Below are 27263 nucleotides of genomic sequence, written 5' to 3'. Positions count from 1 at the left end.
TGCTAATTAATGGATCATGAAGTGAGATAATGTAACACAAACAGCTGTGTTGATATCACAGTGTTGTGCTCATGCATCCTCCCTTTTCTCCCCCTCTCTCTGTGCTGTGATCTTTCAGGTTGGGAAACGACTAAGGTGAGCATTGCTTCCTCATTGGCTCCTACTCTTAACAGCAAGCATTTAAAAACAAACTCTGAGTGTATTAAAAACTGTTATCCTAATCATTTGTTACATAGCTTAAGGCCACAAAATAGTAAACTGTTAATAATAATCTATAAATGAGATACTCAGTGTGATGCCTCATGCAGTATTTTAAAATTCAGGCTCATAGTTGTTTTTTTTTTTTGTTTTTTTCTATGATGCGACCACCATCTTTCCAACTCATTTTTCCTTTTTATACTTGACAGGAAATGGAGATATTCCTTCGTTTTTTGATGCGTTCAGCTAGAGGCGGTAGGATGTTGCACTAGAATGAACTTTTGTTACAGTGAGCAAATCACAGAAGTGTGACTATACATGCAATCTGCAGTGAATGAATGAATGATTGAATGAATGAATTACATTCTTTGCTTGTTATCTTCCATATTATATTATGATTTGGCAAGCAAATCAGTGGTGGAATGCATATTCATAACATACAGTTTCTGTTGTGTCAAATGGTTTTATCATGTATTCCCTATTAAAGCTGGAGTTGGGAAGATCTTAGAAACCAGCAAGGGGAGCTAAGTTTGAAACTGTCTGTAAACTTGTGACTGAGCAAAAGTCATGATTCTACTCCAGTAAATGTTTTCTGCATTAAAACTGCTCTGAAAAGTACAATTTACTCTAACACACAGGTCGTACATGCTAAATAATGGTCCAGGATGAAGTGAGATAAAGTAACACATACAGATATATTGATATCACAGTGCTGTGCTCATGCAGCCTCCCTTTTCTCCTCCTCTCTCGGTGCTGTGATCTTCCAGGTTGGGATATTATTGAGGTGAGCATCGCCTCCTCATTGGCTCCTACTCTTAACAGCATGCAAGTTTGTCTTATTCTGCCTGTTTGGCTAGCGTAACAATGCCCAAATCAGATGTTTGATTGGTGTTGGAAATTTCCAGTTGTGCAAGTTCTAATCGCCACACTAAGCTCAGTGTTGCTCTTTCAGATTTTACATGAACAGATGAAAGCCTTGGGTCTTAGAAGGTTAGCGGCAGAGCTGGAGAGGTTCCTATGGGATGCAGCATTCACCCCTCCACACACCAGTTGCTGTGATTCTTCCTCAGGTAAATGTTGTTAGCTGATGGGTTCAGATTATACATGTGTGTTTGGACAGGGATTATATTCTGGTGGTACTCAGAGGGAAAAAAATAAAAATAAAAATCAATTTATTTCCTTAAGGGACAGTCCAGAACATCATCATTTCTAACTTGCACTATAATTCAGTGCCATACAGAATATTTCATTTTCTGTGCCTGACCTTGCTTATATCATTATCACATCATTATGACATCATCAGTTATTTTCTCAGAGCTCCCGTCCGACTGTACCTTTAGGAGATATCACTTGTTCAAATGTTCAAAGTTTAACCCACATCTCGACATTTTCCTCCCAGATCCCACAAACGAGTTCAGCGAGAGCTTTCATCACTCCCTCGTGGTCTCATGGTGAAGACTTCAGGACAACACAGAGCTTTGACCACTGACCATATGGCTGCAAATTTGAGTTTTGCTTCAAGACCCTCAAGATATCATTGAAGGCTACGGGATATTGATCCTCAATTAAGAGCTCACATAGAGGTTAAAATACACTTTTTTGTTATTCCATAAGGAAGTTAGCTTGAAGAAAACCAATTGGCTCGTGTGTCAGTGCAGTCTGTGGTTTCACTTTTATATCAGTCAACATTCAGGCAGAATCTGCAACATCGCTGCAGTAACTCCAGTTCTGCTGGGCTGAGGTCAGTTTACCACAAATCAAAATGGCAATTAATAAAATCAGTAGATACATAGCATCAGGATGTATAAGGTGACCTGTATGTCTTTAATTCTTCAGCAGCCAAGCGCTACAATTTGTGGTGTCTCATTTAATCTTAATCCAATGGATTTTAATCATATACTAATAAAATTAATGAGCATTTTTTCTTTTATGGTAGGAAAAAGGTCCCCTCATAAAAAAAATTTTAAAAAAACACACACACACAACCAAGACACACAAAAACACATGGAGAGTTGAGAATTTTCATTTTTCACATTTCAATCATAAATACATAAAAGTAGTTGAAGTGAAAAAAAAAAAAAAGTCACAAAATGGGACAGTCTGACCATAAATGTCATTTCACCTTTGACATTAAAGAACAAAACCAAAATACAAACAAACAAACAAAAAATCAGAACTGACTACAATTTGGATTCTTTACTCTGGTTATCAGTGGTGATCTCTCCTGTTTCAGCTTCCTTTTCTTGTTTTCCTCGTATCCTGTTTGAAATGGGACAGCATCAATTTTGTGTTGTCAAAAATATCAATACATGTATTCACATTGATCCTGGTTATTTGACAAAAGTTCTAGAAACTGTGATATTTAATATTACCTTATTAACATTAAAATAATTAAACAGTACAAGGGAAAATGGTAATCAGCTTATTGTTATGTCTGGCCTTTGTTCATTAACATTACCACATTGTGTCTGTCAATAAACTACCGGCACTGAAAAATGTATTTGCATCTCATTCATTTCTCCATGTCATAGTTGTATTGAGAGCTTATTTAACATTCCCATGAGGTCAAAATTGCTGTTCAAGTGGGTTTATCATACAAGTAGTTTAGAAGGTATTTTTTTAAAATGGTATTTTGCATTTGGTAACTTCCTTGCACCATACACACCCATTTGGTGTTGCAGAAGGTCCCTATCGCAAGATGGCCTCTTGTTTCTCTTCATTCTTCATCTTAGTAGTTATAGTATATAGTTACAGTAGTAATGATCCTAACTGCTGGTAGCTAGGTATTAAGCCAAACATAAAGCCATGATCTTTGCAGCGGCTGCATCCGTGCTGGTTGTGAAACAGTGTGCCGTGATCATGCCGTACATTTATGTCCAGTGTGCAAAACTCACCCACATATCTGCTGCATTTGTGATATGGTCTCTGGCAACGGCTTTCCATAGGTTTCTGGGAGGATGAGACTAGAGATGGCACCACAAATAGCTAAGCCTCCCATCAGTATGTATGGGAGTGCTTTGTAGTATCGTCCTGCAAAAGAAGCCAAAAACAAAAACATGACAAGTGATGGGAAAATGTAATTTGACTGACACCTGTCCTGAAGTCACCATTTTAATGGGGGAAAAAAACAGTTATATTGAAAGCTATATTGAAAAGCAATTCCTTTGTTGCTTTCTAAATGCTCAGAATAGAAAACTAAATATCAGCCTACCCAGATAAATGATGAATGGGGAGATGATGGTTCCAATCCGAGCAGCCACTGAACAACATCCCATTGCTGTGTTTCTTATAACAGTGGGGAGGAGCTCTGATGAAATGGCATACACCACACAAAATGAAGATGTGATGCCAAACTTCCCCAACATCTCAAGGAACACAGCCACGCCCGGTAAAGCTGAGGAAGTAACAAAGGAATAGCCTTAATTACAAAAAACACTAAAAAGTCATACGATATTCACAGAAAATATCTCCATTATTATCCATTAAAGGAGGGAAAATAGATCAATTTCAAAACATTTTTTTTAGCAGTACATCAATTCACCACCTTGATGAACACAAACTATCAAATAACTATAAGTTGGAATGGCAAGAAATGTTGTAGAGACAATCATGGTTCCCAGAGGATAAATCCTACAGACTTCAGAGATCCTCTACTGACTTTTCATCCAGAGCCCTCTTGGGGTTCACATTTATTGTTTTGAGTGACATGTCTCAGCATCTAATGAATGGATTTGGTACAGCCATTTTGTCACAGTTTGTTATAAAACTAAAAAGTCAATCACTGGGTGGTGTTGTGGTGTTTAACACTCACCAAAGCCCAGAAACAAAACCTTGAAACGCTGGTCCCTTCCTTTCACTGCAACTGCCGACTTAATAAATCATGCACTGTATGGTGGGCTGGGCTGTCTATCATGCAGGGAGCGTTTTGTTATACTGTTATCTTTAATCCCACCATATTTATTTATTATTTCCTGCTTGTTCGTTTTTTTTCAGTTTTCTTTCACAGTTTGGTTTGGTATAGGACACAAAATCATTGGTTAAGTTTCAGATAAATCTCACTGGGTTGAAACAGACCCTTTCACAGCATAAACCATGTGCTACAAAGGATGACTCCTTCCACTTGAAACGTTATGATGTTAGAAAAACATGGCTGGTCAGCTGCAGTGATGTTCCTGGAGCAACATTAATGGGCATGTATCAGGAACTGGGCCTTTGTGTTCATCACGAATTAGCAAATATTTGTCATATTATCCTTTAAGTCAAAACACAACTTTGGCAAAGTGCAGCCTTCAAGAGCTGCTAACGTGGCTGAAACAGAGACTAGATCAATATGCAGTATGGTTTTGAGTTTTACCTATTGGGATGAGGTGAACACAGAGGATCATAATGCCTCCAAGGAAGAGTGTAGATGACTGGCAGAAGCGCCTGGAGCAGTACTGCAGCAGTAACATGGCAATAATGTAAGCCGGCACTTCGGTCAGAGCAGACAGGAAGCAGTTTAAGTAAGGGTCGCCATGCAGGTTTGATGTGTTGAGGATTAAAGCGTAGTAACTTATGGTGATGGCGACCCTGCGGAGACATTCAAACAGCACATGAATACACATGGGATGGGAAAAGTAAATCAAATTTTCTGATTCTAATTTGGGAAGGAAGGTGTAAATTCTGTGAAGGAATCTAAGGCTCACCACAGAAAAGAACACAGTGATGTAACAGAGAGGACATTGCAGTTTTTCAGGATAACAGAAATGTTGTATTTCTTGTCTTTCATAGCCAGTGCATCTTCGATCTGTGGAAAAACAAGAACAGGTGCCACAATTAAACCTAAAAAGGGCCAGCCATGAATGTGCAGAAATGAAAAAAAGCCTGTCAACACAAAGCATGTTGTCATAGACACAGATTATTCATATAGCCATACAGATCTGTACTGGACATTACATCCGGTTACAGCTTGTTTTAAATCGTGACACAACAGCATTTGTAGCGCGACTTTGGAATGTCCTCCCGCTCCATATCAGACAATCCCCCTCACTGTCCATTTTTAAAACTCATCTTAAAACCCATTTTTATTCTTCGGCTTTCAACCCAGCATGAGACTCTGCTCTTGTTTTAGTGTTTTATTGTTTTTATAGTTTTAACATTGTTATTGTTTTATTGTTTTATTGTTTTTATTTTGTTGCCCATGTTTTTATGTTTTATTTCTTTTCATGCACAGCACACTCGATGCTGACTTGAAAGTATCTGCTGGTTGGAGAGTGATTTATTAATTCACTCTCAGTTCTTTTTGTCACTTGTAGCATTGTGCTGCTCTCTCTCCCTCCTCTGACATCAGCAGGGTCGGCAGCAGCATTGGCACCACCTGGGCTGCGAGAGTCTGGGTGCTGGTAACTCTCTCCTGGAGCTCAGTAGCAGTTTTGCTCTCCTACCAGAGACACATTGTTTGGCATTTGGGTTTCTGTACACCCTTCTTACAACATTACACACAGACTTCTCCACTCATGCATTCACCTACACAACTGATTCCACTGACTACACACGCCGTGATTAGTTTAGGTTACTTTTTAGAGTTACTTTTCCTTCAATAAGTATGTAGGAGACAAAATGTGCATCTGTTTTGGATTGTTTATTTTTGTTTAGGCAGTGCACATCATTATTATTACTATTGTTGTTTGTTTTTTGTCATCTTGTTATGATTTGAGGTAAGAGGAAGTGGGTTGGGCCTCCACATTATTTCACCTGCGCAGTTTGTTCGCGGGTGCTCCAGTAGACAAAGAAGGTTGAGTGAGGCCCTATATTTTTTCTTTGACCGTAATTTTGATGTAACTTTGACCATCATTTTTCTACTTGATTTTGATCATAACTTTCGTTAATAAACCCAAGAAACATATCTGGAATTGGACTAAAGTTTTTCATTCAACGAGTCACAGAAAGGAGCCTGCTTAGCCTCTCAGCGGACTATTTATAAATCAAATAAGATGCTACAAAGTAATTAGTTAATTGTGTCCTGTGTGCATCTCCTTGCTTTGTCATGGCGTTGATTTTAGGAGGAGCCGTCCTGATCCTGCATGCATGCACTATTCATGAGGGAAATGTAGAAATTGTGGAGACATACAAGTATTTAGGCACAATGTTTGGCTCCAGACTCAAGTTTGACAAAAACACAGTCTTTTGTTAAACAGGGCCAACAACGTATCCATCTACTGTGGAATATGAATTCTTTAAATGTTTCTAAGAGCATTTTGTGTAACTTTTATCAATCTTTAATCAAGAAGAACTGTCTCAGCAGCATTATCAAAGTCTGTTCCAAGATCACTAGAGTCCAGCTAATAGACTTAAGCTCCATCTGGAAAAAAATGAGTTATCCAGAAAGCCAGAAAGGTCATTAGTCATCCTGACCACATCCTCAGTCAGGAATTCTGTTTGTTGCCCCCCGTCGAGGAAGACAAACAGATTTGCAAATTAATTTATTACTTCGGCCATCAGGCTTTTGAATGCTGCTGACAGCTGAATGAACACAGGCCAAGCATTGTAAACTTGAGAGCCTTACTGTGTATATTTATTCATTAGTCATTTCCTAGTGTTACTTGCTGCTAGCTCCAGTTGCCTATGCCAACCTGTGGTACTGACAGAATGGATGCTGTATGTGTTTTTGTTGTTTCTATGTTTCTATGTGACTTGAGGCTGCAAACTGAATTGCCCTGCAGGGACAAATAAGGTTGTTTGAAATTAATTGAAAAACAAAGCTTTAAGTGGCTTGAGTTTCCTGTCAAACTGAAAACAATGGCTGAGGCGCATGTCGTGTATGTTTATAATATGAGAAAAATAAAAAGTAACTGACAAAACTTACCTCAGCTGGTGTAAAAATGTCCTGTGGAACCTTGATGTTACTCATTTTGGCAGCTTCTCTCAGTGTGGCTTCAGCCTCCTTCACTCTTCCCTGATAGAGCAGCCAGCGAGGAGACTCTGGGAGAAACCTGGAGAGTTAAAACACAGGAACACTGTCAGAAGATTCACACAAACAAGCAGAACTGTTGAATCAGTGCCACACATTTTCACAGTGCTTATCCCCAGAGTCGCCCTGCACATGTGACAGCGGTGGGGGTGTTAATAATCTGCCAGTGTGAAGGCCGGCATCTAAATTTAAAGCACTGCTCTGTCAGGTAGGGTCAGAGGTAGCTCCCCACCTTTATAAGGGCAGGTGAGGGCTATTAATGCTTCTTCATTTGAGGTCTGGTTGTGTGGCAGGATTGCTGTGTCCATGCAGTTAAGGGAGATTAAAGGAGAGAGCTGTGCTGTATTGCCTGATGGGAAATCTAAACACTTCCAAGCTTTCAGGGTTGAATGGGGGTTCTTTAAAAACAAAGAAGGCTTTAATGAAAGAGCAGCTGGGAGCTGCTTTCCTAAGCTTTGCTATGAGAATGCTTCCTGAAGTCAGCCCTGCATGGGCCAAGCAACATATAAACTGCAGTGCAAAAGCTGCAGTCTGGATTAATGAGCACAGACAATATGTCATCTAGAGCCCAGCACCAGCTTTTTCCTGGAACAAAGACATACATTCTGATGTGCCATTTTCTTGACATTTGTTCTGGCATTATAAATGTTTTTAAACATCATCACAATAACTCAGAAGTTAACCACCTCATTTTTAAAAAAAAAAAAAAAATATCTATTTCTTTAGGTTGATTAACTACAGTAATTACTTTCTGATGGTGTTTTGAGGGTTGTCTTTGTGTAATTCAATAAAGTAGTACTAGCAAAGAGTAACCAATTTTAGCTCAAAGGCCAACTTCATCCTGAAGAGACTGACAGTGAGTCGCAGTTTATAGCACATTCAGAGATACCTCGAAAAACGGATATTTCACAAAACAATATCCAGATGGCCAGATGTCTTTTGGTGTACCCACACCAGATAAGCATGGTCCGACAAACACTTTCTGATATATCGGCGAGTTCACTGTTCAGAAGTAAGTCACAGTTCACACTTAGGCCAGGTTATAATTCAGTGTTGAAATGTGTCTTAAACTGCGAGGTTATGGGTCAATACGTGAAATAAAACAGTTCAAGGTAATGCAAGGTAACAACAATATGTGCAGTGAAATGCAAGTGATACATTTGTTAACAACAGATTTTGTACTTAAACCAGATGTCTATATGTTGCTGTGTGAGGGCAAGTTGAAATATGATGGATGCTCATTCTTACCACCATAAAGGAATGTAAATCAGGCCAATGGCAGCCATGGGAATCAGCAGCAACCGCCATTCACGGAGGAAGTAAGCCACACTTGGCATTACCATGTACCCCACAGCTGAGCTCATGAACACCCCGAGGGAGCAGAAGACCACTCGGGCTTTTGGGCTGAGAGTTTCTGTACCTGTAGGTGTGATAAATTTAAACTTATCAGAATAAGTCTGAGACCCATGTTTCTTGGTGCTGCACTGCACGTCGGTTCTGTTGAGGCACATTTCATGTGACAAAGCAACAAAGAGGAAGAGAGATCATATGCAACCATATGCCACTGTCAAGAAAATGCAAGTGTTTAATAGAAAACATACCCAGCACGAATGCAATAGTATAGTTGGAGAAGCCTCCCGCACCCGCGAAAAAGAAAATGAGGGTGAAGACCTCCCAGCTCGGGGAGAATATCTGCGCTGTGATGGACACAGTCTGAAGAGCCATCATGAGAAAGAGAGCCGGCCTCCTCCCATATCTGTGTAAGAAATGCAGGTTGCCGCTGAGTAAGTGATGAAAAGGTTCTCTACAAATGTTTTGACAGTTGTGAATATGATACGGTACCTGTCAGACATCTGGCCAGAGAGAATCGATCCGATTAGTGCACCAATGTAATGGATGGAGGTGGTCAGTGGGGTTTTGTATGCGTTCTCACACACCAAGTCCCACTGCAAAATCAACACATTTTAGAAATGAACAACTAGCAACGTCCATCTCACGTAGATATCTTTTGCGAGATATAAGCTAAATGACAAACTGAAGCTGTAAAATTACTTTATCAATGTTATTTAACAGTATCCAAAGTCTAATCAGTGCCTGCACAAATATTCAATTTGGTACTGTTTCTTTAAATTAATAGGAGTCAAATTGGATGGCACTAAACCCAGGATGTAGCAACCATGCCAATGCAAAATGTGGTGGGGAACTTGTTTTGCAAGTGAGGAGGAAGGTCCTGGCATAAATATTACTAATTCCCTGAAAAATAAGGTAAGAGCTGCTAGTTTGTTTTTACTGTTAGCTATGAGGCTGGGGTTGGGGTTAATTATTATTTTCAGCCTACAGGATGCTATGTAGGGGACACTTGTTGTTGTTCCCCAGGGTGATAGGGATGTAACACTGTAATACACTGTAGACTACAGCAGCAGCAGTCATAGCCTATAGCATCAGTCATATTTGTATTGGTCACAATGTCATCAATAGCTTCGTGCTAGCAGTAGCGGCAACACCAAAACAAGAAAACTGTTAACTATACACTGTGCTCTCTGAATCTCAGTTCGACCCATTTATGGTAATCCCTAAAAACTTGGTATTTCACTGGTTCTGCATCACACAGAGTTTTGCTGGACAAGATAGCAAAATCAGAACCAGCAGGTCTATATTCTTATATTAATGCTGTATTTTGCATCATGCCCATCCCAAGCTTACAAGGCAGACAGCATGTACATAGATCTGACTTGTGATAACAAATTCAAACAAAAAAAGGAAGCTATGATTAGTACAGGCCCTATTATATATGCCTTAGCATTGCACCAAATCTGACCTAATTGTCAGAGCTGAAGAAATAAACATCCTACCGCTTGTATTCTCACTTTTATTCCCGAACTAGAAGGAACAAAAACAAACCCTCCCCCCCAAACGTATGCATGCTATTTCAAACATAGTTGTTATGACTGACAGGCTGGAAAGCTTCTATGCTTCACTGACATCTTGGAAATCCCAGTTACTGCAATGAACAGACTGTTTTACCTTGGCTGAACTTCTCTATCTTATCACGCTCATAACAGAAGACTTAATCACAAATGTGTCTCCCAGCCTGTTATGATATGTTTAAGGAGATATAAACATACCATAAACAAGGGTGTATCATTAAACAATAAAAGTTGACCCAAAGTCTTTCTTGAGTAAAAGTAAAGATATCGTGTGCTGTATATGTGGTAAGTATTAACTTGATTCAAGATGATTTCTTTGTCATTATAAAAAACAGGGCTGCATACCAAAATGAAAGTTTGTCATTTTCATGATGCTTCTCATATACAGTTATGTATATTACATGTGCATATGTATTTCTAAACATGTGTACAAAAAACTGCACTTTTTAAATTTGATTGATGATGGTGGTCTGCATTCTCATTCTGAAAGTTCAGAATCTGAGAAAGGCTGTCCATTAACTTTCACTGCAGCATTACGTAACTTTTTTACATAAAAATAACAGCTTCAGAATAATTTTGATGGTTCAGCATCTTGTGACAGGGTAAATGGTGTCTCTGTCTCTCTCACTTGTTTCTGCACAGGATCACAGAGTTACATACATGTTTACTTCAAGATACAAGTTAATATATAAGACATAAGATTCTTATGAGGTAATGGGTTTTGTCAGTAGTGTTGCAATCAGAAACTGTGGGGGGGCCTCAAATTGTACTAAATGTCAATATCTACATAATACTGCTTCCCAGTGGAAGTATAAAGTAGCAGAAAATGGAAATACTCAAGTAAAGTAAAAGTACTGTGCAAAATTGTACTTCAGTACAGTACTTGAGTGACATTATATTAAAACATTTAACTATTGCACACCATTAAGAATACAAACTATGCAAACTCATACACACAGACAGTATACTTGATAATATTAACTGCTTCTGATAACTGGACAGTAGCATTTCTTTGTAAAAAACAAAAACAGCATTTAAAGTTAATTGATGACTTATCACTCACCTCTGTGACAATAGTTGACTGGTAGATTTTCTTGCTGTACGTCCAGCCATCCCGACAACTCTCCAGAGGAATTTCACTCACATTCACATCCAAGTTTGGCATGATATCATTCTGGGAGTAGTTCCTAACAATTTCTAGGTTTAGCCTAGAGCAAGAGCTGCGCTTTTCAATGCCATCGATTGTCTCAAACGGAATTAGCTCGTTTCTCCACATTTCACTGATGCTGTAGTTTTCCGGGATGTAGCACTCGTGAGGTGGGGTATCGGCAACAAATACTATGTAGATGCCAATAAACCCATTCGGAAAGATGCTGATGGCCAGGGCTAAAAAAATCCTCCGCTGAAAGGGTCCCCAGGATCCAAGAAAAGACGTAATGCTGTCATAGTTTCTAATGGTTTGGTTGCTCATTATCTGATCAAAAAGCTCAATATTTAAAAAAGACAGGAGGAAAAATAAGCAAACACGTCTTCAAAACCGTGGGGCACAAAAGAGAGTGTGAACTACTGCTCTGAGACAGGCTTATGAGCCATCAAGCTGAGTTCAGGCTTTATAATCCTGGGAGGTTACACAATTACAGTCCACACTGAAGAGCACTCTGGAAAAATAGTCTAACTCGACTTTAGCTAATGAACAACTTGATGTGTTACATAGAGCTTTCAAATATATGTACTTTATAGATTTAGATGTTTTCTATAGAACCAGAGAAATAAGAGAAAAGCAGTCATTGTGTAAGGTGTTATGGAAAGGAAACATCATTCCAGGAAACCCTGGATCATTGTCGAGCAGGAGCAGAGGTGAAATATTATCAGTATGCTGGAGCTGTTTTATTTTTCTCAGAAGCTGGTTAGAAGATAAAGAAGACCTTGTGGCTCAAGCAGGGGCAACAGTTTATTCATTTACACATGAGCTTCTTTGTAACCTGTTTCAGTGTAGTAAAACTTTTAAACGTAGCCTACACTATACTTTCTGAATCTTACTTTCTTAAATCAGACTCCAATTGAAGATTAATTTTTGCAGTCGAAAATTTAGTGTATGCACATTTTGTTCTACAACAAAATGCTCTCAAGTATTTTCTTTTTAGATTTAGATGTTTTCTATCAACCTGTTTCACTTTCAGTCTCCTCCAGGTAGTTTCCATTGGAATCACTTAATTTTACGTCAGTCTCTAGCCTCTGAGATATTTGACAACAGTGTGTCTTGCTCACCCATCACACTTAAATACACTTTTCAAATTGAGCTTGAAACACTTAAAAAAGAGTGCTTTATCAGGTGTTTCCTACAGCAGCGGAAAAAAAAAATGATTGCAACACACTAAAAGCCTCACTCACTCTCCTTTCACGTGCAGGCTCGGATGTAGATATCAGTTATCTAAATTGGACCATAAAAAAAGATATTGTATTCACTTTCCTGGTCACTTCAAGTCTTTTTAATATGCTCATCTGACGGGGTTGTGGCTTGGTTCTGGGTTGGGGGTTTCTTAACTATCTTTCTTTGTTCTTTCACATTTTCTCTTTCTTTTTGTAATTTTAACTATTGGACGCTGATTGTGCATGCTGTTGTTATTCAACACAACACTGTCCTTGTTGTTGAGAGTCGAAGCTCGTTAAATAACTGAATGTTAACAGAGTGTCTATCACATCAAAATAATCAAACATTAATGAAATTATAATACTGTCTTGCTATGAGACCATTCTTGAAGTTTTTGCAGCAACCAGTCCAGTCAGGCATGAGAATGGAGATTTGTTAGGAAGGAGCACAGACAGATGGAAAATACAAGACACTGAAGAACTCAGAAATTGCTAATTCCACAGAGAGTACTTCTCTCTTGTGAATGAAATAAATATATCTGTCTTCACAGAGACAGGGCTTGAAGCAGGAAAATATCCTGTGCCTGAATTTTTTTTATGTATTGGGGGGTGTGCCCCCCCCCCCCATGTTGAAGGATATCAATGTTAGGGCTTGAGCAGGGAACCTGCGAGGTCCCTATTGTTTTTCGAAGGATTTTTTTCTTTCTCCCAATTGATCACATTTTTCACTGCCTGAACATACCCCAAAACTCACCAAACTTGGAATATAAGTCACACCTGGCGAAAAATGTTATAATCCATTGTCATCCTGAATTTCCACCACTAGGTGGCGCCACAATCAAGGGAAGTGTGTTTTGGCTTATAACTCCCATATACTTTGTCGCACATGTTCAGTGAATTGTGCTGAATCTCGTGGAACAGGCCACGCCCATTTCTGCTGACCACTTTTTTTTCGCAATTTGGCAAAATGTCGAAAACCTACTTTTTCAAACTCCTCCCAGGCGATTTCACTGATTAGTACGAACCTTGGCACACAGCATCTATGGACCCTCCTGACAAAAATTACTTAAAAGAATTCTGATAGGCCAAACAATACTCAACTAATTAAATAACAACTTCATGCATATTTGATTCAAAACAGCAAGTGATGCATATCTCCACATTGGTGTGGTCGAATGACATGAAACTCAAGTTCCTACTTCCCCATGAGCCCCTGAGCCCCTGTGCAAAATTTTAGGCGATGACCACGAGGTGGCGCTCTTTAAATTGAAGTAATTTATATCTCCATGTCGGTTCGTCGGATTAATGCGAAACTTTGTACAATTATTGTCAGCACCCTCCTGAGGACAGCTGAGGTAGGGTTTACTGATCTGCCACTAGGTGGCGCTCTGGTGGCCGTCTAATTTAATATTTGGCACTGTGCCCACACCATAACACTTATGGAAATGACTTACACACCAAAAATGACCAGCAGGTGGCGCTATGTTCAATGCAAAAGTGTTTTTAGCCCATATCTCCCACATAAGATGTGCACAATGTTAAACCTAATATTTACATATTCCCTCAATTCAGCTGAATTGTGTGGTGTAGGCCACGCCCACTTTCCGTTCGCAAAATCATGTCAAATGAAAAACCTACTTTTTCAAACCCTCCTGACAAAAAGTTATCAAAGGAAGTCCATAAAACGCACAAAAAACATAAAACAACAATTTCCTGTGCATTGTGTTGAAAACAGACAATCTTGCATATCTTTACAAAATACTGTCTAATTATCACGTAAATTTTCATAATTGTGTTCCCTGGATTGATGAGGCTGTGTGTAAAATCTGTTGCAAATTGGCCAATAGGTGGCGCTCTGGTCGCAGTCTAGTGTGAATGGAAAGTAAATGGGAAAATCTTCAAATCCTCTTCAAAACCCATCGACTTTCAACCTCTTCTTGTGCTTCATACTTTGAGCTACAGACACCATTCCACCTTTTAAAGAGTCAGAAGACCTTTAACTGTTGGGCAAGTATTCAGCTTTTTAAAATCTTTTACGGTTTTGAAATCATCACAGTTTTAGTTTTAAGGATTTTTAGGCCATCTTCTGATGTTAAAATGGGTGTGTGTTGCATGAGCTAGTGTGATGGAAAAATTCCTTTTCATTATGGGTTGATGAATTTTGAACTATTTTGTTGAATATGATTTCTTAAAGACATCTATCTAACTTGCTTCATGTGACTGATATGTTATGCAAATGCATGAACACCTAACCTCTGCCCTATGTGATTGTAACAGAGTCACGAACCAGCCAAAACTCAGATAGAAAGTCGTCTTCTTGTCTTATGTTTTATGTCTGATAATTTTATGCTTTGCACAGAGTCCCAGGTCATGCGTCATGAAGTTTTAACTTTACGTCTTGTGTCGATGAAAAGCCTGTCTGATTGGGATAGTCGTATGTACGTGTGTGTGTGTAGCTTAATCACTGCTGGCACCGAGAGTGCTTGTCTCTTCCCCTGACCTTGTTGATATCTGTGTATAAAATTGTGAACACTCCTTTACTCGGGGCTCATTCACTCAGCTCATGAATTTGACTGTGTGGTGAGTCCATCTGCAGATGGTTGGATTAAACTTACCGAAAAGACAGATCTGACTTTACTCTTTTATTGACAGAAATTTCCACCACACTAGAATGCATGACATAGAGTCCATGTTCATATGAATAAACACTCTTAATTACAAATTCTCTAACCTCATTTGACCATCAGTGAAACACAAAGAAGGAAAAACTCAATAATAGCTGTATAATCACAGTTTCTGTATGCAATGATGATGCTCAAATGAGGTTAGACACATTGTAATTAGAAGTGTTTATTCATATGAACATGGACTCCATACATGTAGCAGTGTATCTGTCTTAAACAGCCAGGGATGCATATCTTAGCAAGTTCAAAGCAGCTTTGACATACACCCCCTCTCCTGACACACACACACACACACACACACACACACACACACACACACACACACACACACTTTATTTTTTTATCAGCTTTGACTTGATTGAGCAAATGTAACCATATATGTCTATGAATGTAGTAGCCTACACATTTGAAAATCTGATTGCAGAACAAATTGATCAAGAATAGGGAAAAGGCTGCCTTAAGAAATGTGAAGAATGTTCTCATAATCTCTCAAATCTACAAAATCAGTAAAAATGGGCTCCTGATATAAATATATACTTATATTACCGCACGTTAAACCGACAAAGAACAAGTCAATACTTTCAAACTGCATTTTGCCGTAGAAATCACTAAAATGAATGACCCGTAGCCTACTACTGCATTTGTTGCGCACGTTCCCACTAGCGGCATGCAGATCCCGGCGTGCAGGCACTTGTCGGCATGACACCTGTGGACTTCAAGCCCTGCAGAGACATTACTTTTGACTTTTATTCAAAAAAAGTACACAATTCCTCCACAACAAGGGTGAAACTATTGCCAAGTGAAAAGCGCTTACACCATTTTTGTCCCTCCATTCGAGAGCAGTCATTTATAGAAAAGTTGAAAACAGAAGGCAAGACGGGTTAAAACATGCTGAGAGTTGAGAAATTCCACACAAAATTGTCACAGCACTTAAAAAGTATTCATTTGAAACATTTTTAATGATCACTTTGCAAGCAATGTGTTTACAGTAAGTAAAGTAGGATACAAAGGCAGTTGTAAATTGGGACATTTGAACAGATGTTGTCTAGTTACAGTCTTTGTCCACCACTGTCATCCATGACAGAACCTTTGACACTAACAAAGAACAAGGAAAAAAAAATCTATGCAAAACAAAACAAAAATCATAACCAACTATAATTTGGATTCTTTACACTGATATTCATCAGTGCTCTCTCCTTTTTCAGCTTCCTTTTCTTGCTTTCTTCTTCTCCTGTTTGGACATATACAGGACATTTAACATTAGTGTAACAGCAGAGACATAAAAGTGAATTGTTCTACTACAGATTCATAACAATGCACACATCTTGGCATGTTACACATGTAAGAGCAATAAATGGTAATAATCCTGCACGAACAGGATCAGCACATTCTTTGTCACTATGAAAACCAGAAAAAAACATTTAGAGTACAGTTTAATGTTACTGATTTAATTTCCCATTGAAGTTACTCGTTCTTCACCCATTAATGAATTCTGGATGCATTTGAAATGCTGCATTCATTGCACTGAAACAGGGTAGAGGAGATCTATCAAGAGACAGACGCGTCACTGAGTTCAGTTTCGCAGCCTGCCTCAGTGTGAAAACTCACCCACAGATCTGCTGCATTTGTGGCAGGGTCTCTGGCAGAGGCTTCCTAAAAGTTTCTGGCAGCAGCAAACATAAGAAGGCACCAGAAATGGCCAAACTCCCCATCAATATGTATGGAAGTGCCTGATAGTATTGTCCTGCAAAAAGAATCCACAAATACAACAAGAAGTGAGGAAAAAACATACATTAGAAAAACTGACACCTGAACAGCTTATTGGTGCATCTGAGAGGCAGGAACCTGAGAACATTTTGTATTTCTGCTTGAAAAATGAACAAGGTAATTAAATGATTATTGAAATAGGTTTTGATTCATTTTCTGATGCTTGACCAACATTAACTGTTGCAGCACTGCAGAAATTATTACAACTGCAGCTATTTTGGTCAAAGAAACAAACCTTATCACCAGCTAAAAGCTCAAAATAGAAAGAAATACAGATAAATATACTTACTCAGATAGACGATGAAGGGGGAGATGATGGTCCCAATCCGAGCAGCCATGGAGCAACATCCCATTGCTGTATTTCTGATAACAGTGGGGAAGAGCTCTGATGAAACGGCATACACAATACAAAATGAAGACGTCATGCCGAATTTCCCCAACATCTCCAGAAACACAGACACAGCAGGTAGATCTGAGGAAATAAAAAAATAATAACTTTTATTATAGCAAAGAAAAAAGTTACAATAATAATAACAATAATAATTTCAAAAGTAAGTAAAAAGTAAAGTCCATTAAACACTAAAATAAGATTGTGAACTGATATACATGATATATAAGCATTTCTGTCACAGTCTGTCATAACTCTGGTGGATTTTTGTGTTTTGCCTTCTGCTGTGCCTGCAGAGGTGCACTGAGATGGGCGGAGCTTTCCATTCACCGGAGCTGCTGACACACACGCACCTGCAGCAGGTTGGCAATCAGCGCCTGCTGATAAGCTCTGGCCTTCACAGCGCTTTCTGTCAGATGATTTCATCAGTCAGACATGGTATATGGCTCTGGCGTTATTGCCTTCTAGTGTAACTACTTTTGTTTTCTTTCTGTCGTTGGGGGATCTAACATGTCTTTATCTCCAGTGATCACCAGCATGTCCAACTACCACTGGCTCCACTTCCAGCAACCTAGCTCTCTGCAGCCTTGCCGTGTGCCCACCTGAGTCCCAGCGACTCACCACGCTAAACACCAGCGCCAACATGAGCAACCTCTTCTCAGATAAATCACCTTGCACACTACTCTCTGCCTCATTGTGTGCTTTTGTTCAACTACCTACAACGAAGTGTAACAATTTCAGATGTACCTATTGGGATGAGGTGAACACAGAAGATCATAACGCCGCCAAGGAAGAGTGTGGATGACTGGCAGAAGCGCCTGGAGCAGTACTGCAGCAGTATTAAAGCCATAATGTAAGCTGGCACTTCTGCCACAGCAGACAGGAAGCAGTTTAGGTAAGGGTCCCCATGCAGGTTTGATGTGTTGAGAAGTAATGCATAGTAACTAATGGTGATGATGATCCTGCAGAAACATTCAAAACAAAGACAAATAGGACAGTTAACAACATTTTTTAGATGTGACTATCTTTTATAGCTAACAGGTTTTTTTTTTTTTCAATTTGGGCATGAGCTGTGGAGGAAGGTTTGAAGTGTGACCATTACTGATTTAATCGACTTTTGGTGTACAGCAATTACTGTGTGTTGTGAGGAAATCATAGACGTACCACAGAAGTGAACACAGCAATGTAACAGAAAGGACATTGCAGCTGCTCAGGATCACTAAGATGTTGTATTTCTTGTCTTTCATAGTGAGTGCATCTTCAATCTGTGAAAAACACGATAAAAACAGTTGTAAGAGTTCAATAAAACATGAGCCCTGCCAAAGACAAGGGAACATGGAAGCATGACAACAGTCGGGAATCATATTGTTGTCTGAATGATGCAGAGCGGCACGCTGTCAACACACAGCAGGACAAATCTGCAGCCATAGACTGATGGTGTTGATTTGTATTGAATTTGTACAAGCAAGATAGATGTAATAAATAACATAACACATTTTGATCACCTGAGCAAGAAGCTTATACAGCAGAAAGTATGAGCTTAAGTATAAAACAAATATATTTTCATATACGCATATTCAACCCATTAACACTCCAGGATTTTTTCATTAATTATGTCAATAAAATGTATTTAATCTAATTGCAATACATTATTGAATAATTCAATTATTCAATAATATATTTGTTATATATTCAGAAATACACCAATTATTGCAGTTTTTCAAATAGTGTAGTAAATAATTAAGTTTATATTACCATTGCATTATCAAATGTGCATTCATTATATTTTGTACTGAATTATTGATGCAGAATTAGAATATATTGCCATGCATTCATCCAATGAACTGTATGTAGACTCCTTCCATGTATTAAAATGTTTGGTCTTAGTCTGACTGCTGCTTGCGCTAATTGTTGTGCTGACTCAAAGATCGGGCAACAGTGAGTCAATGCAACACAAACACTGCTACAAAGGACAAATGGTTTTAAAGCTATATCAATTTGATAAACATTTTGGAACATCATGTCGGCATGTTATGTTGTGTTACGTTAGAGTACGTTATGTCCTGTCATGTTGTTATGTTATGTTGTCTTGTGTTATGTTGTGTTGTGTTACGTTCCATTACATTGTGTCAAGTTGCGTTGTATTGTGTCAAGTTCTTTTGTGTTTTGTTATGTATTGTTATGTTTCATTATGTCATGTTATTTTATGCTGTGCTGTGTTTCATATCATAGATAAAAAATGAGCTGATTTACCTCTTCTTGTGTAAAAATGGCCTTTGGAACCTCTACTTTATTAGCCTTGGCAGCTTCTCTCAGTATGGCTTCAGCCTCCTCCACTCTTCCCTGATTAAACAGCCAGCGAGGAGACTCTGGGACTAACCTTGAGAGTTAAAACATATCATCAACAGATTCACACAGAGATGCAGGACAAACTACAACAAACCAAACTGAGCAGAGATTTTCAGTAAATATTAGTCTGCACTGGTGGTACCTGAGGAGAATTCTCACTTATAACAAGCAAGTAAAGGCTGCTGTGTAGAATACAATATAGAATTATTCTTACCACCATAGAGGAACGTAGATCAGACTAGAGGCAGCCATGGGAATCAGCAGCAACCGCCAGTCCCGGAGGAAGTAAGCTGCAAGTGGCGTTGCCATGTACCCCAAAGCAGAACCCATAAAAACCCCAAGAGAGCAGAAGACCACTCGAGCTTTTGGGCTTAGAATTTCTGTACCTGAAGGTGGTAAATTATTAGAAAAAAAAAAAACAATCCGTACTATTCAGACAAATTTCATGCGAGATCAATGACAAAAAGTAACAGAGTATGAGATGGGAGACACACCAAGGATGCAGCTTTCAAAGTTAAACACTAATTCCAGCCCTTTTACCAACCAGACCTACTTTGGCCCAGGCCCACCCAGGCACTGAACATTTTCTATGAACATAGATTCAGTCTACATGAATTCACCTGTATTCTATTCTCGCACACTTTTTACACTACACTACAGAGGCACTGTCTCCAGTGTGCTCTGTATATCCTCATTGTGAGTCCTAATCATGACGCAGTCCAAATTCACCGTAACTACACTTCAATGAATGAATAATATTCACCTATCAAGCTTCCCTTTTCAAACGATATCCCAGGCCCAGGGATACCACTGCTTGTCACGCATAATTTGGGCACGTGTAGCAGTCAATCTGAAAAAGTTTCCCTTGTGCACAAGAAATGTTTATGTTTTGTTTCTTTTCCCCCATGTCTCTTTAGGGGCTCCGTACTACACCAATACATTGTATGTATTTTTTTTTTTTTTTAACTAGGATCCCCATTAAGTTTCAAACCATATTACAGATGTTTTTTTTCTGTTTTCAGGTCAATGGGCTCTAAAGACATAATCAACACAATAAGCAGTCTAAAATTCTCCCCATTAGAAATCCTTTCTGGAAAACGTACCCAGCACAAATGCAATGATACAGTTGGAGTATCCACCCGCACCCACGAAAAAGAAAATGAAGCTGAAGACCTCCCAGCTCGGGGAGAATATCTGCGCTGCGATCGCCACGGTCTGCAGAACCATCATGAGAAACAGTGACGGCCTCCTCCCATATCTGCATAACAAACACAGGAGTTGAGTTAATTATGTGACTTCTTTACCCCTAACAGCAAAATTAGAGTGTTTAAGACAGCGTTGTGTACAGTACAGTAAAGTACAGTACCTGTCAGACATCTGGCCTGAGAGAAAGGTTCCCACTAGCACACCGATGTAATGGATGGAGGTGGCCAGTGGAGATTTGTATCCGTTCTCACACACCAAGTCCCACTGCAAAATCAACACATTTGTCTTTTTACTATGTTAGTCATCAATATTTCACAGTAACTATATCCACTGTCTGGCACCAGCACTCATCTTATTATTCATTGCAATTGCAGCAGAGCTGTGAATAATAAACAAAAAGTATACATAAGTACACTATTTCCAAATCGATAACACATGGTAAGTTGAAAGGTACAAAAATAATTATAACTAAATAAATAAATAAATAAATAAAAATAAAAAATAGATACTTTAGGCACCTATACACTCTGGGTCTTTAACTTAGTTTGGCCTTGGTAAAAATACCATTTTCTAACTTCTAAATACAATTTCAATTTTGTGGAAAACTTGAAAACATTTTGAGGAGATAACTGATATCTATGGAAGCCGAGAACGGCCATGGATTTTTCTTTGTTTTATGCACTGTTATCTCGTGATAACTACTTATTGTCTGGTTATCTCAATATAACAAAGGTTGTTAATTTGGCAAACGAAAAACGAAAAAAACCGAATCAATATTTCGTTTTTCTGTTTTTCTGTGTGAACTAAACATTGAAAATTAGAGTTTATTTTACTATTTTCAGCCCAAAGCCCAAAATATAATAAACAAGGAAACCAAAACGAAATAACGAATCTGATTTCCATTTTCCTTTATTGAAATCAGCCGCACCTTTTTTTCAGTGCGCAAATGCACTAACATTTACGGTAATCTTACTGAACCCGCTCTGACGGGTCAGACTGCGCTCTGGCATGAGAACCATGAAACATAAAAGACTTTTACAGTGATTACTCCCGGCAGTACCGTAACATCATGGTGATAGTCCCCGGTGCAGATATTTTTTGTCGCTAGTGCGCATTGCAGGCACATGCCTGGTCCCAAATTGCCGCCTGGTCTGTTAAGTGATTGAAACAAATAAACACCCCGACTATTATTTGGCATTGTATGGTATGATAACTATGAGAGACATGCATCGGTTCGGCCCACAGTTGTCAGCTTCAGACACAGCAGGCATCAAGGCCACTCAGCCTTACCTTACCAACCCGCCCCCAGCTATTTCATTCACAAAAACAGGTTCCTACGCAATTCCGGACAGCTGTTTTTTTTGTTTGTTTGTTTGTTTGTTTTTTTTGTTTTTTTTGTTTTTTTATCCTTCCGGATTTCAAAGTAAAAAACGACGTGAGAAAAAAAAAAACACACAACAAAAAAACATTGTTTCCATAATCCAAGATTCATATACTGCCGAACTAAGTACTTCCTAGAATACTTGCTTAACTAGTATGAAGTATTTTTACTGTGTACTTTTCGAGTCATACTTTATCAAAATCCTTAACAGTGAACAAGATTAAGGACATTACACCCAACTTTGACGTGGAATAAAAACTTATTTTCAATAAGGAGATCAAGATTAATTTACTACCGAACTAAGCACTTCCTAGACTACTTGCATGAATAATATCAATTACTTTTACTGTGTACTTTTCGAGTAATACTTTGTCAAAATCCTTAACAGAGGACAAGAATAAGTATTTTGCCCAAATTTGATGTAGCAATGTACTTGTATTATTAGTCTGTGCTGTTAAGTAAACGATCAGAGTATTTCCTCCAACACTGTGCAAATCTGAAACTTGGATCCATGAGTATGTCTTTTTCCAGTCATAACAACACCCCAAGCATGTAAGGCCATGGATACAACTTTAAAAAACTTATTCTTGGTCTCTGTTTAGGATTTGACACTTGATTACTCAAAAACTACATAGTAAAAGTACTTCATATTATGCATGCAAGTAGTCTAGTGAGTGCTAAGATCAGCAATATATGAATATTGAACTACTTATGGAAAGAATGTTTTTTTGTTTGGTTTTGTTTTTGTTTTTTTCACCATGTCGTCCTTTACTTTGAAATCCGGAAGAATACTAACGTGATACCTTCAGTTTATTTCGGGGAATAAAAGTCTTGCACGTTTCACGGTTCTGATTGTGAGACTACAGCCTGGCCAACAGTCAGTGCGGGTTCAGTCCGATTACCGTAAATATTAGTGCATTTGTGCAGTGATAAAAAGGTGCGGCTGATTTGACCAAGCAAACGTGAACCACGGCTGGCTGCACTGCCCCCCCCCCCCCAATGCTTTATTAAACACGTAATTAGCGATCAGAGGTACCAGACTATACACTGAGCATGCGCTCAGCGTGGCCACACAGCAGAAATGTACAGTGGGAAGTGGTCTAACAATAAGGAAAATGGAAATTAGATTCATTATTTCGTTTTGGTTTCCTTGTTTATTATATTTTCCGTTTTGGGCTGAAATTAGGAAAATATACACCCGTTTTCAATGTTTGGTGCATACAGAAAAACAGAAAAACGAAATATTGACAATTTTTTTCATTTTTCGTTTGCCAGATTAAATGGAATAATTGAATGAGCCGATGATACACATACCGAGATAATAAGTCGTTATCACGAGACAACAGTGTATAAAAAAATAAAAAATAAAAATAAAAATCTATGGCTGTTTTCGGCTTCCGTAGATATCTTCTCACTCACCTCTGTGACGGTAGTTGACTGGTAGATTTTCTTGCTGTACGTCCAGCCATCCAGACAACTCTCCAAGGGAATTTCACTCACATTGACATCCACGTTTGGTATGAAATCATTCTGGGAGTAGTTTCTTACAATTTCCAGGTTAAGCCTCGAGCAAGAGCTGCGCTTCTTAGTGCCATCGACTGTCTCCATTGGAATTGTCACATTTCTCCACATTTCACTGATGCTGTAATTTTCGGGGATGTAGCACTCGTGAGATGGCGTATCACTTACAAATACTACGTAGGTGCCAACAAAACCATTCGGGAGAATGCTGACGGCCAAGGCTAAAAATATCTTCAGCTGAAAGGGTCCCCAAGATCCAAGAAAAGATGTAATGCTGTCATAGTCTCTAATTTTTAAGTTGCCCATTACTTAACCAAAATTATCAGTTTTCAAAAAAAGAAGAAAAAAAGAGAGAGGAGGGAAAATAAGCAGACACTTCTTCAATAGTGAGAGGCTCAGAGGAGAGTGTGAACTACAGCTCTGAGAAAGGCTTATAAGTCACCACGGTGGGTTCGGGTTCCAGAAGCGTGGGGGGTTTGGTAACACATGAATCTAAATGAAGCTGCTTCTTATGACGCCCACTTTGGAACTTCAGTGGGATCAGAAGCTGTTGTCTACTGTGTCTCTCTCTGTGTCTACGTGTCTTAGCTCTTTATTCTTCGATTCCTGAATCTTTCTTTCACAGTCCCATTGATTTTGTACCGTGACTGACTTTAGGCCTTTAAAGCGTGTCCGTATTTTGTTGATCGTCTGTTATTGGGTAGCCCGTGGCTGCCCGGTTAGCTTTCCTCATCCTACCTCAGTTTAATGGTGCGTGCCTTTTACCAAAATGAACACAGCCTCGATAGACGAGCGTTACGATGGCTTTCCAGCCTGAGCATTAGTCACATCAGCAGCTGCAGTGGAGTTTGTCGTGGCGTGGGAAAGGGCGCAGGAGCAAGTCCAGTCAGGTCCTGTTTTCTGTCCTCGCTGGCCCGGCTGTTAGTTCTGCTGGTTCTGTTGCTTCCTCAGCCGCTGCTGACGGGGTTAAAGTCCACACGTTAGAGAGAGGAGACTCCGTCACCCGCAACGTCAAGGTAGCTTCGCCAGGCTGTGTTTGCTGTATGCTGGGGCCAGACAAAGAGGCTAAAGCAGTCCCAGATCACAAAAGAAGCCTTGCCAGGTCCCTTACCCCAGAGGGGCAATGATGAGATGCACAATAGTGGGTAACTGGGCCTCTTTCCCCCCCGTGAGAGCAGACAGCGGCGCCGCTATTTTATCAACCTTACACAGCCTTGCATAATACAATACCAAAACGAATCACTACTGCATCCCATCATCCTCCCATCACCCTTCCAATTCCTAAATGATCTACCATGAACTCCGCTGAATGGCCTGTCGATGGAAACTGCCGCTCCAATGAGATTAAAACGCTCAAATTTGGCTTCATTAGATCACTGTCCACCAAAGCCTCACTGATTAATGTTTTGATTACATGTGAAACATGGCTGAAACCTTATCCTATTCTGCCATTAAATGAAGCTTCCCCTCCTGACTATAACTACGCGCATGTGCCTCATGCCACTAAACTGGGGACAGTGTTGCTCTAATCTACACATTTATGTTCAGTTTAACTTCCAACCAGGATATTAAAATTTACTTCATTTGAGATTCTGGTTTTAAATGGCCTTGTCCAGTTTAACAGGCTTTCACCTGGAGGTAATCTACAGACTTCCAGGGCCTCACTACCAGTTCTTAGAAGAATTTGGTGAATTTCTTGCGGCTCTTTCAACTTGTACACATAAGAGCCCAAATTACTTGGAATGTCAGTATTCACTTATATAAGCCTTCTGACCCTCTTTACAAAGCTTTTCTGGCACTCCCTCAGTGGTAACACTGTGAAAAATTGCCTGGGATCTTGGCTCCTTTTGCAACTGTGAGAAAACCTGTGAAAAAATACTTGTCAGTACTTGTTTCTCTCAGTGTTTCTGTGGCAGCTGTCTCGACCAAGACAAGACGTTCAAAGTAATCTACTCCCTAGTTTACTGACGAAACCCGAGATCTCAAGCGGACCTGCAGGAATATGGAACATGCATGGCGAAAATCTAAATTGGATGTTTGTTATCTTGCATGGCGTGATAGTGTACTTAATTCTCAATCTATTCAAAACCAGTCTGTGAGCTGTGCACCCTTTAATGCAATTTTTTTCTCAGATTTCTTTTTTTTGAATAGAATTGATGAGATTACCAAAATGATCTCTTCATCTCTGGCTTTTTTTTTTTTTTTTTGGCAAATTTGATTGTAAAACAAACATCCCTCTACTGTTTCTCAGTCATAGATTCAGCTCCTAACACTTTTGAAAGGATCTCTCTTGTGATATTGTATAAACTTGGAACTAGGATCTATGGCCAGCACTGGGACCTGCAATGTTAAATATTGTTAATTGTTAAAGTCTGCTGTAGTTAAGCCTCTACTTAAGAAAACACACCTTGACCCAGGATCTCAAACTAATTATAGACCAGTATCCAACCTTCCCTTCTTCTCTAATGTCTTGGAAAGAGTTGTGTCCCAGCAACTTTCAGGCTACCTACCAAATAATAATCTCCTGGAGCCTTTTAAATCAGCTTTCAGTGCCTGTCATTCCACCAGAACTGCCCTTACTAAAGTGGTTCTGTTGCTTGATCTCAGTTCTGCATTTGATACCATGTGTCTTGGAACATTGTCAGGCCGACTTGAAAGTCAATTTGGCATCTCTAGCCTGGCTCTCGCCTGGCTAAAGTCTTACCTATCAGAAAGAACACAATGCATTTCTTAAGATAATACTACTGCTCCTGGCTCTGGCTGCCTCACATATTGTTGCATATGGCTCATCATACCCTTAGCTCTGCCGGATCATTGCTCTCCTCTGTTTTACTATCTCCTTATATCTGTATTTCTGTAAAATGTGATGACTCTTCACGCTCATCTTTTCTGATGATTACTGCTAATCATCTTGTGTGGCCTGCCCTCTTCCAGGTCACCACAGTGGAGAGGAAGTCGTGTGGGTCGAGCACCACTTGGCGATGCCTAGGTCTGCTCAGTCATCTCCTGGATCCACACACTTAACATACTTTAAAATTTGTCTCAGAGCAATGCAATTTAAATGCAATTTGTAAACTGTGATTTTGTTGCTCTTTTTTTGTACATGTGACATCTATTGCCTGTCTGTCTGAGCTGGGAGAGGGATCCGTCCTCTGTGGCACTTTCTGGGTTTCTTCCATTTTCAATTTTTCTCCCCTGTTAAACGTTTTTTTTTCCTCAATGTGGCAAGTTTTTTCTTACTCGAATCGGGGGTCTAAGGACAGAGGATGTCGTCTCACTGTGCAGATTGTAAAGCCCATTGAGGCAATGTGATTGTGATTTTGGGCTATATAAATAGAACCGATCTGCAATTGATTTGACATTTACATTGCATACTGTAGAGCATTCTAGAGCTTAGGCACAGTTTGATGTGTTGCAAAGAGCTTTCAAATATATGGACTTTCTAGATTTAGATCTTTTCTATAGAAGTAGAGAAAGAAGAGAAGTACAGTCATTGTGCAACGGGTTATGAAAGGAAACATCA

At 39.3% G+C, this 27263-nt stretch overlaps 2 protein-coding genes and 2 long non-coding RNA genes across 5 annotated transcripts; 2 read left to right on the top strand and 2 right to left on the bottom strand.

Moving 5' to 3' along the window:
• Nucleotides 1-2205: 2205 nt before the first annotated feature.
• LOC119031176 (solute carrier family 22 member 4-like) lies at nt 2206-11545 on the bottom strand. Its single transcript, XM_037119472.1, has 10 exons — nt 11138-11545; nt 8990-9093; nt 8749-8903; nt 8396-8567; nt 7043-7169; nt 4884-4984; nt 4553-4767; nt 3410-3592; nt 3093-3228; nt 2206-2457 (listed from the first exon to the last, which is right to left on the bottom strand). The coding sequence occupies exons 1-10, from the start codon at nt 11543-11545 to the stop codon at nt 2379-2381; spliced, it is 1680 nt and encodes a 559-aa protein (XP_036975367.1). The 3' UTR covers nt 2206-2378.
• On the top strand, nt 9118-19535 carry LOC119031178. Of its 2 annotated transcripts, none has more exons than XR_005078544.1 (3): nt 9118-9412; nt 17580-18178; nt 18533-19535. It is a non-coding gene; the product is annotated as an uncharacterized LOC119031178 (long non-coding RNA). The 2 variants fall into 2 exon arrangements; XR_005078543.1 differs by having other exon boundaries at nt 9118-10359.
• On the bottom strand, nt 16069-24701 carry LOC119031177 (solute carrier family 22 member 5-like). The gene is made up of 10 exons (XM_037119473.1): nt 23639-24701; nt 20999-21102; nt 20736-20890; nt 19847-20018; nt 19537-19663; nt 18448-18548; nt 18031-18245; nt 17185-17367; nt 16737-16872; nt 16069-16359 (listed from the first exon to the last, which is right to left on the bottom strand). Exons 1-10 carry the CDS (start codon nt 24044-24046, stop codon nt 16281-16283), a joined length of 1680 nt encoding a protein of 559 aa, XP_036975368.1. The 5' UTR covers nt 24047-24701; the 3' UTR covers nt 16069-16280.
• On the top strand, nt 24622-27170 carry LOC119031179. Its single transcript, XR_005078545.1, has 2 exons — nt 24622-24756; nt 26675-27170. It is a non-coding gene; the product is annotated as an uncharacterized LOC119031179 (long non-coding RNA).
• The last annotated feature ends 93 nt before the right edge of the window (nt 27171-27263 follow it).

Source organism: Acanthopagrus latus, chromosome 13 (assembly GCF_904848185.1).
Source record: "Acanthopagrus latus isolate v.2019 chromosome 13, fAcaLat1.1, whole genome shotgun sequence".
Taxonomy (NCBI): domain Eukaryota; kingdom Metazoa; phylum Chordata; class Actinopteri; order Spariformes; family Sparidae; genus Acanthopagrus; species Acanthopagrus latus.
This window is presented reverse-complemented; position numbering and strand designations above follow the sequence as displayed.

Bases quoted from the DNA above. Each gene is read 5' to 3' on its own strand.
- LOC119031177 (XM_037119473.1), bottom strand. From the start codon at position 24,046: ATGGGCAACTTAAAAATTAGAGACTATGACAGCATTACATCTTTTCTT. The intron at 20,019-20,735 runs GTACGTTTTCCA...TACCACCTTCAG, and splicing joins TATCATTGCATTTGTGCTGG to GTACAGAAATTCTAAGCCCA. The intron at 18,246-18,447 runs GTACGTCTATGA...ATGTTTCTGCAG, and splicing joins TTGCTGTGTTCACTTCTGTG to GATCATCATCACCATTAGTT.
- LOC119031176 (XM_037119472.1), bottom strand. From the start codon at position 11,545: ATGAGCAACCAAACCATTAGAAACTATGACAGCATTACGTCTTTTCTT. The intron at 9,094-11,137 runs GTGAGTGATAAG...TTGATTTTGCAG, and splicing joins AGTCAACTATTGTCACAGAG to TGGGACTTGGTGTGTGAGAA. The intron at 3,229-3,409 runs GTAGGCTGATAT...CTTCTTTTGCAG, and splicing joins CCCATTCATCATTTATCTGG to GACGATACTACAAAGCACTC.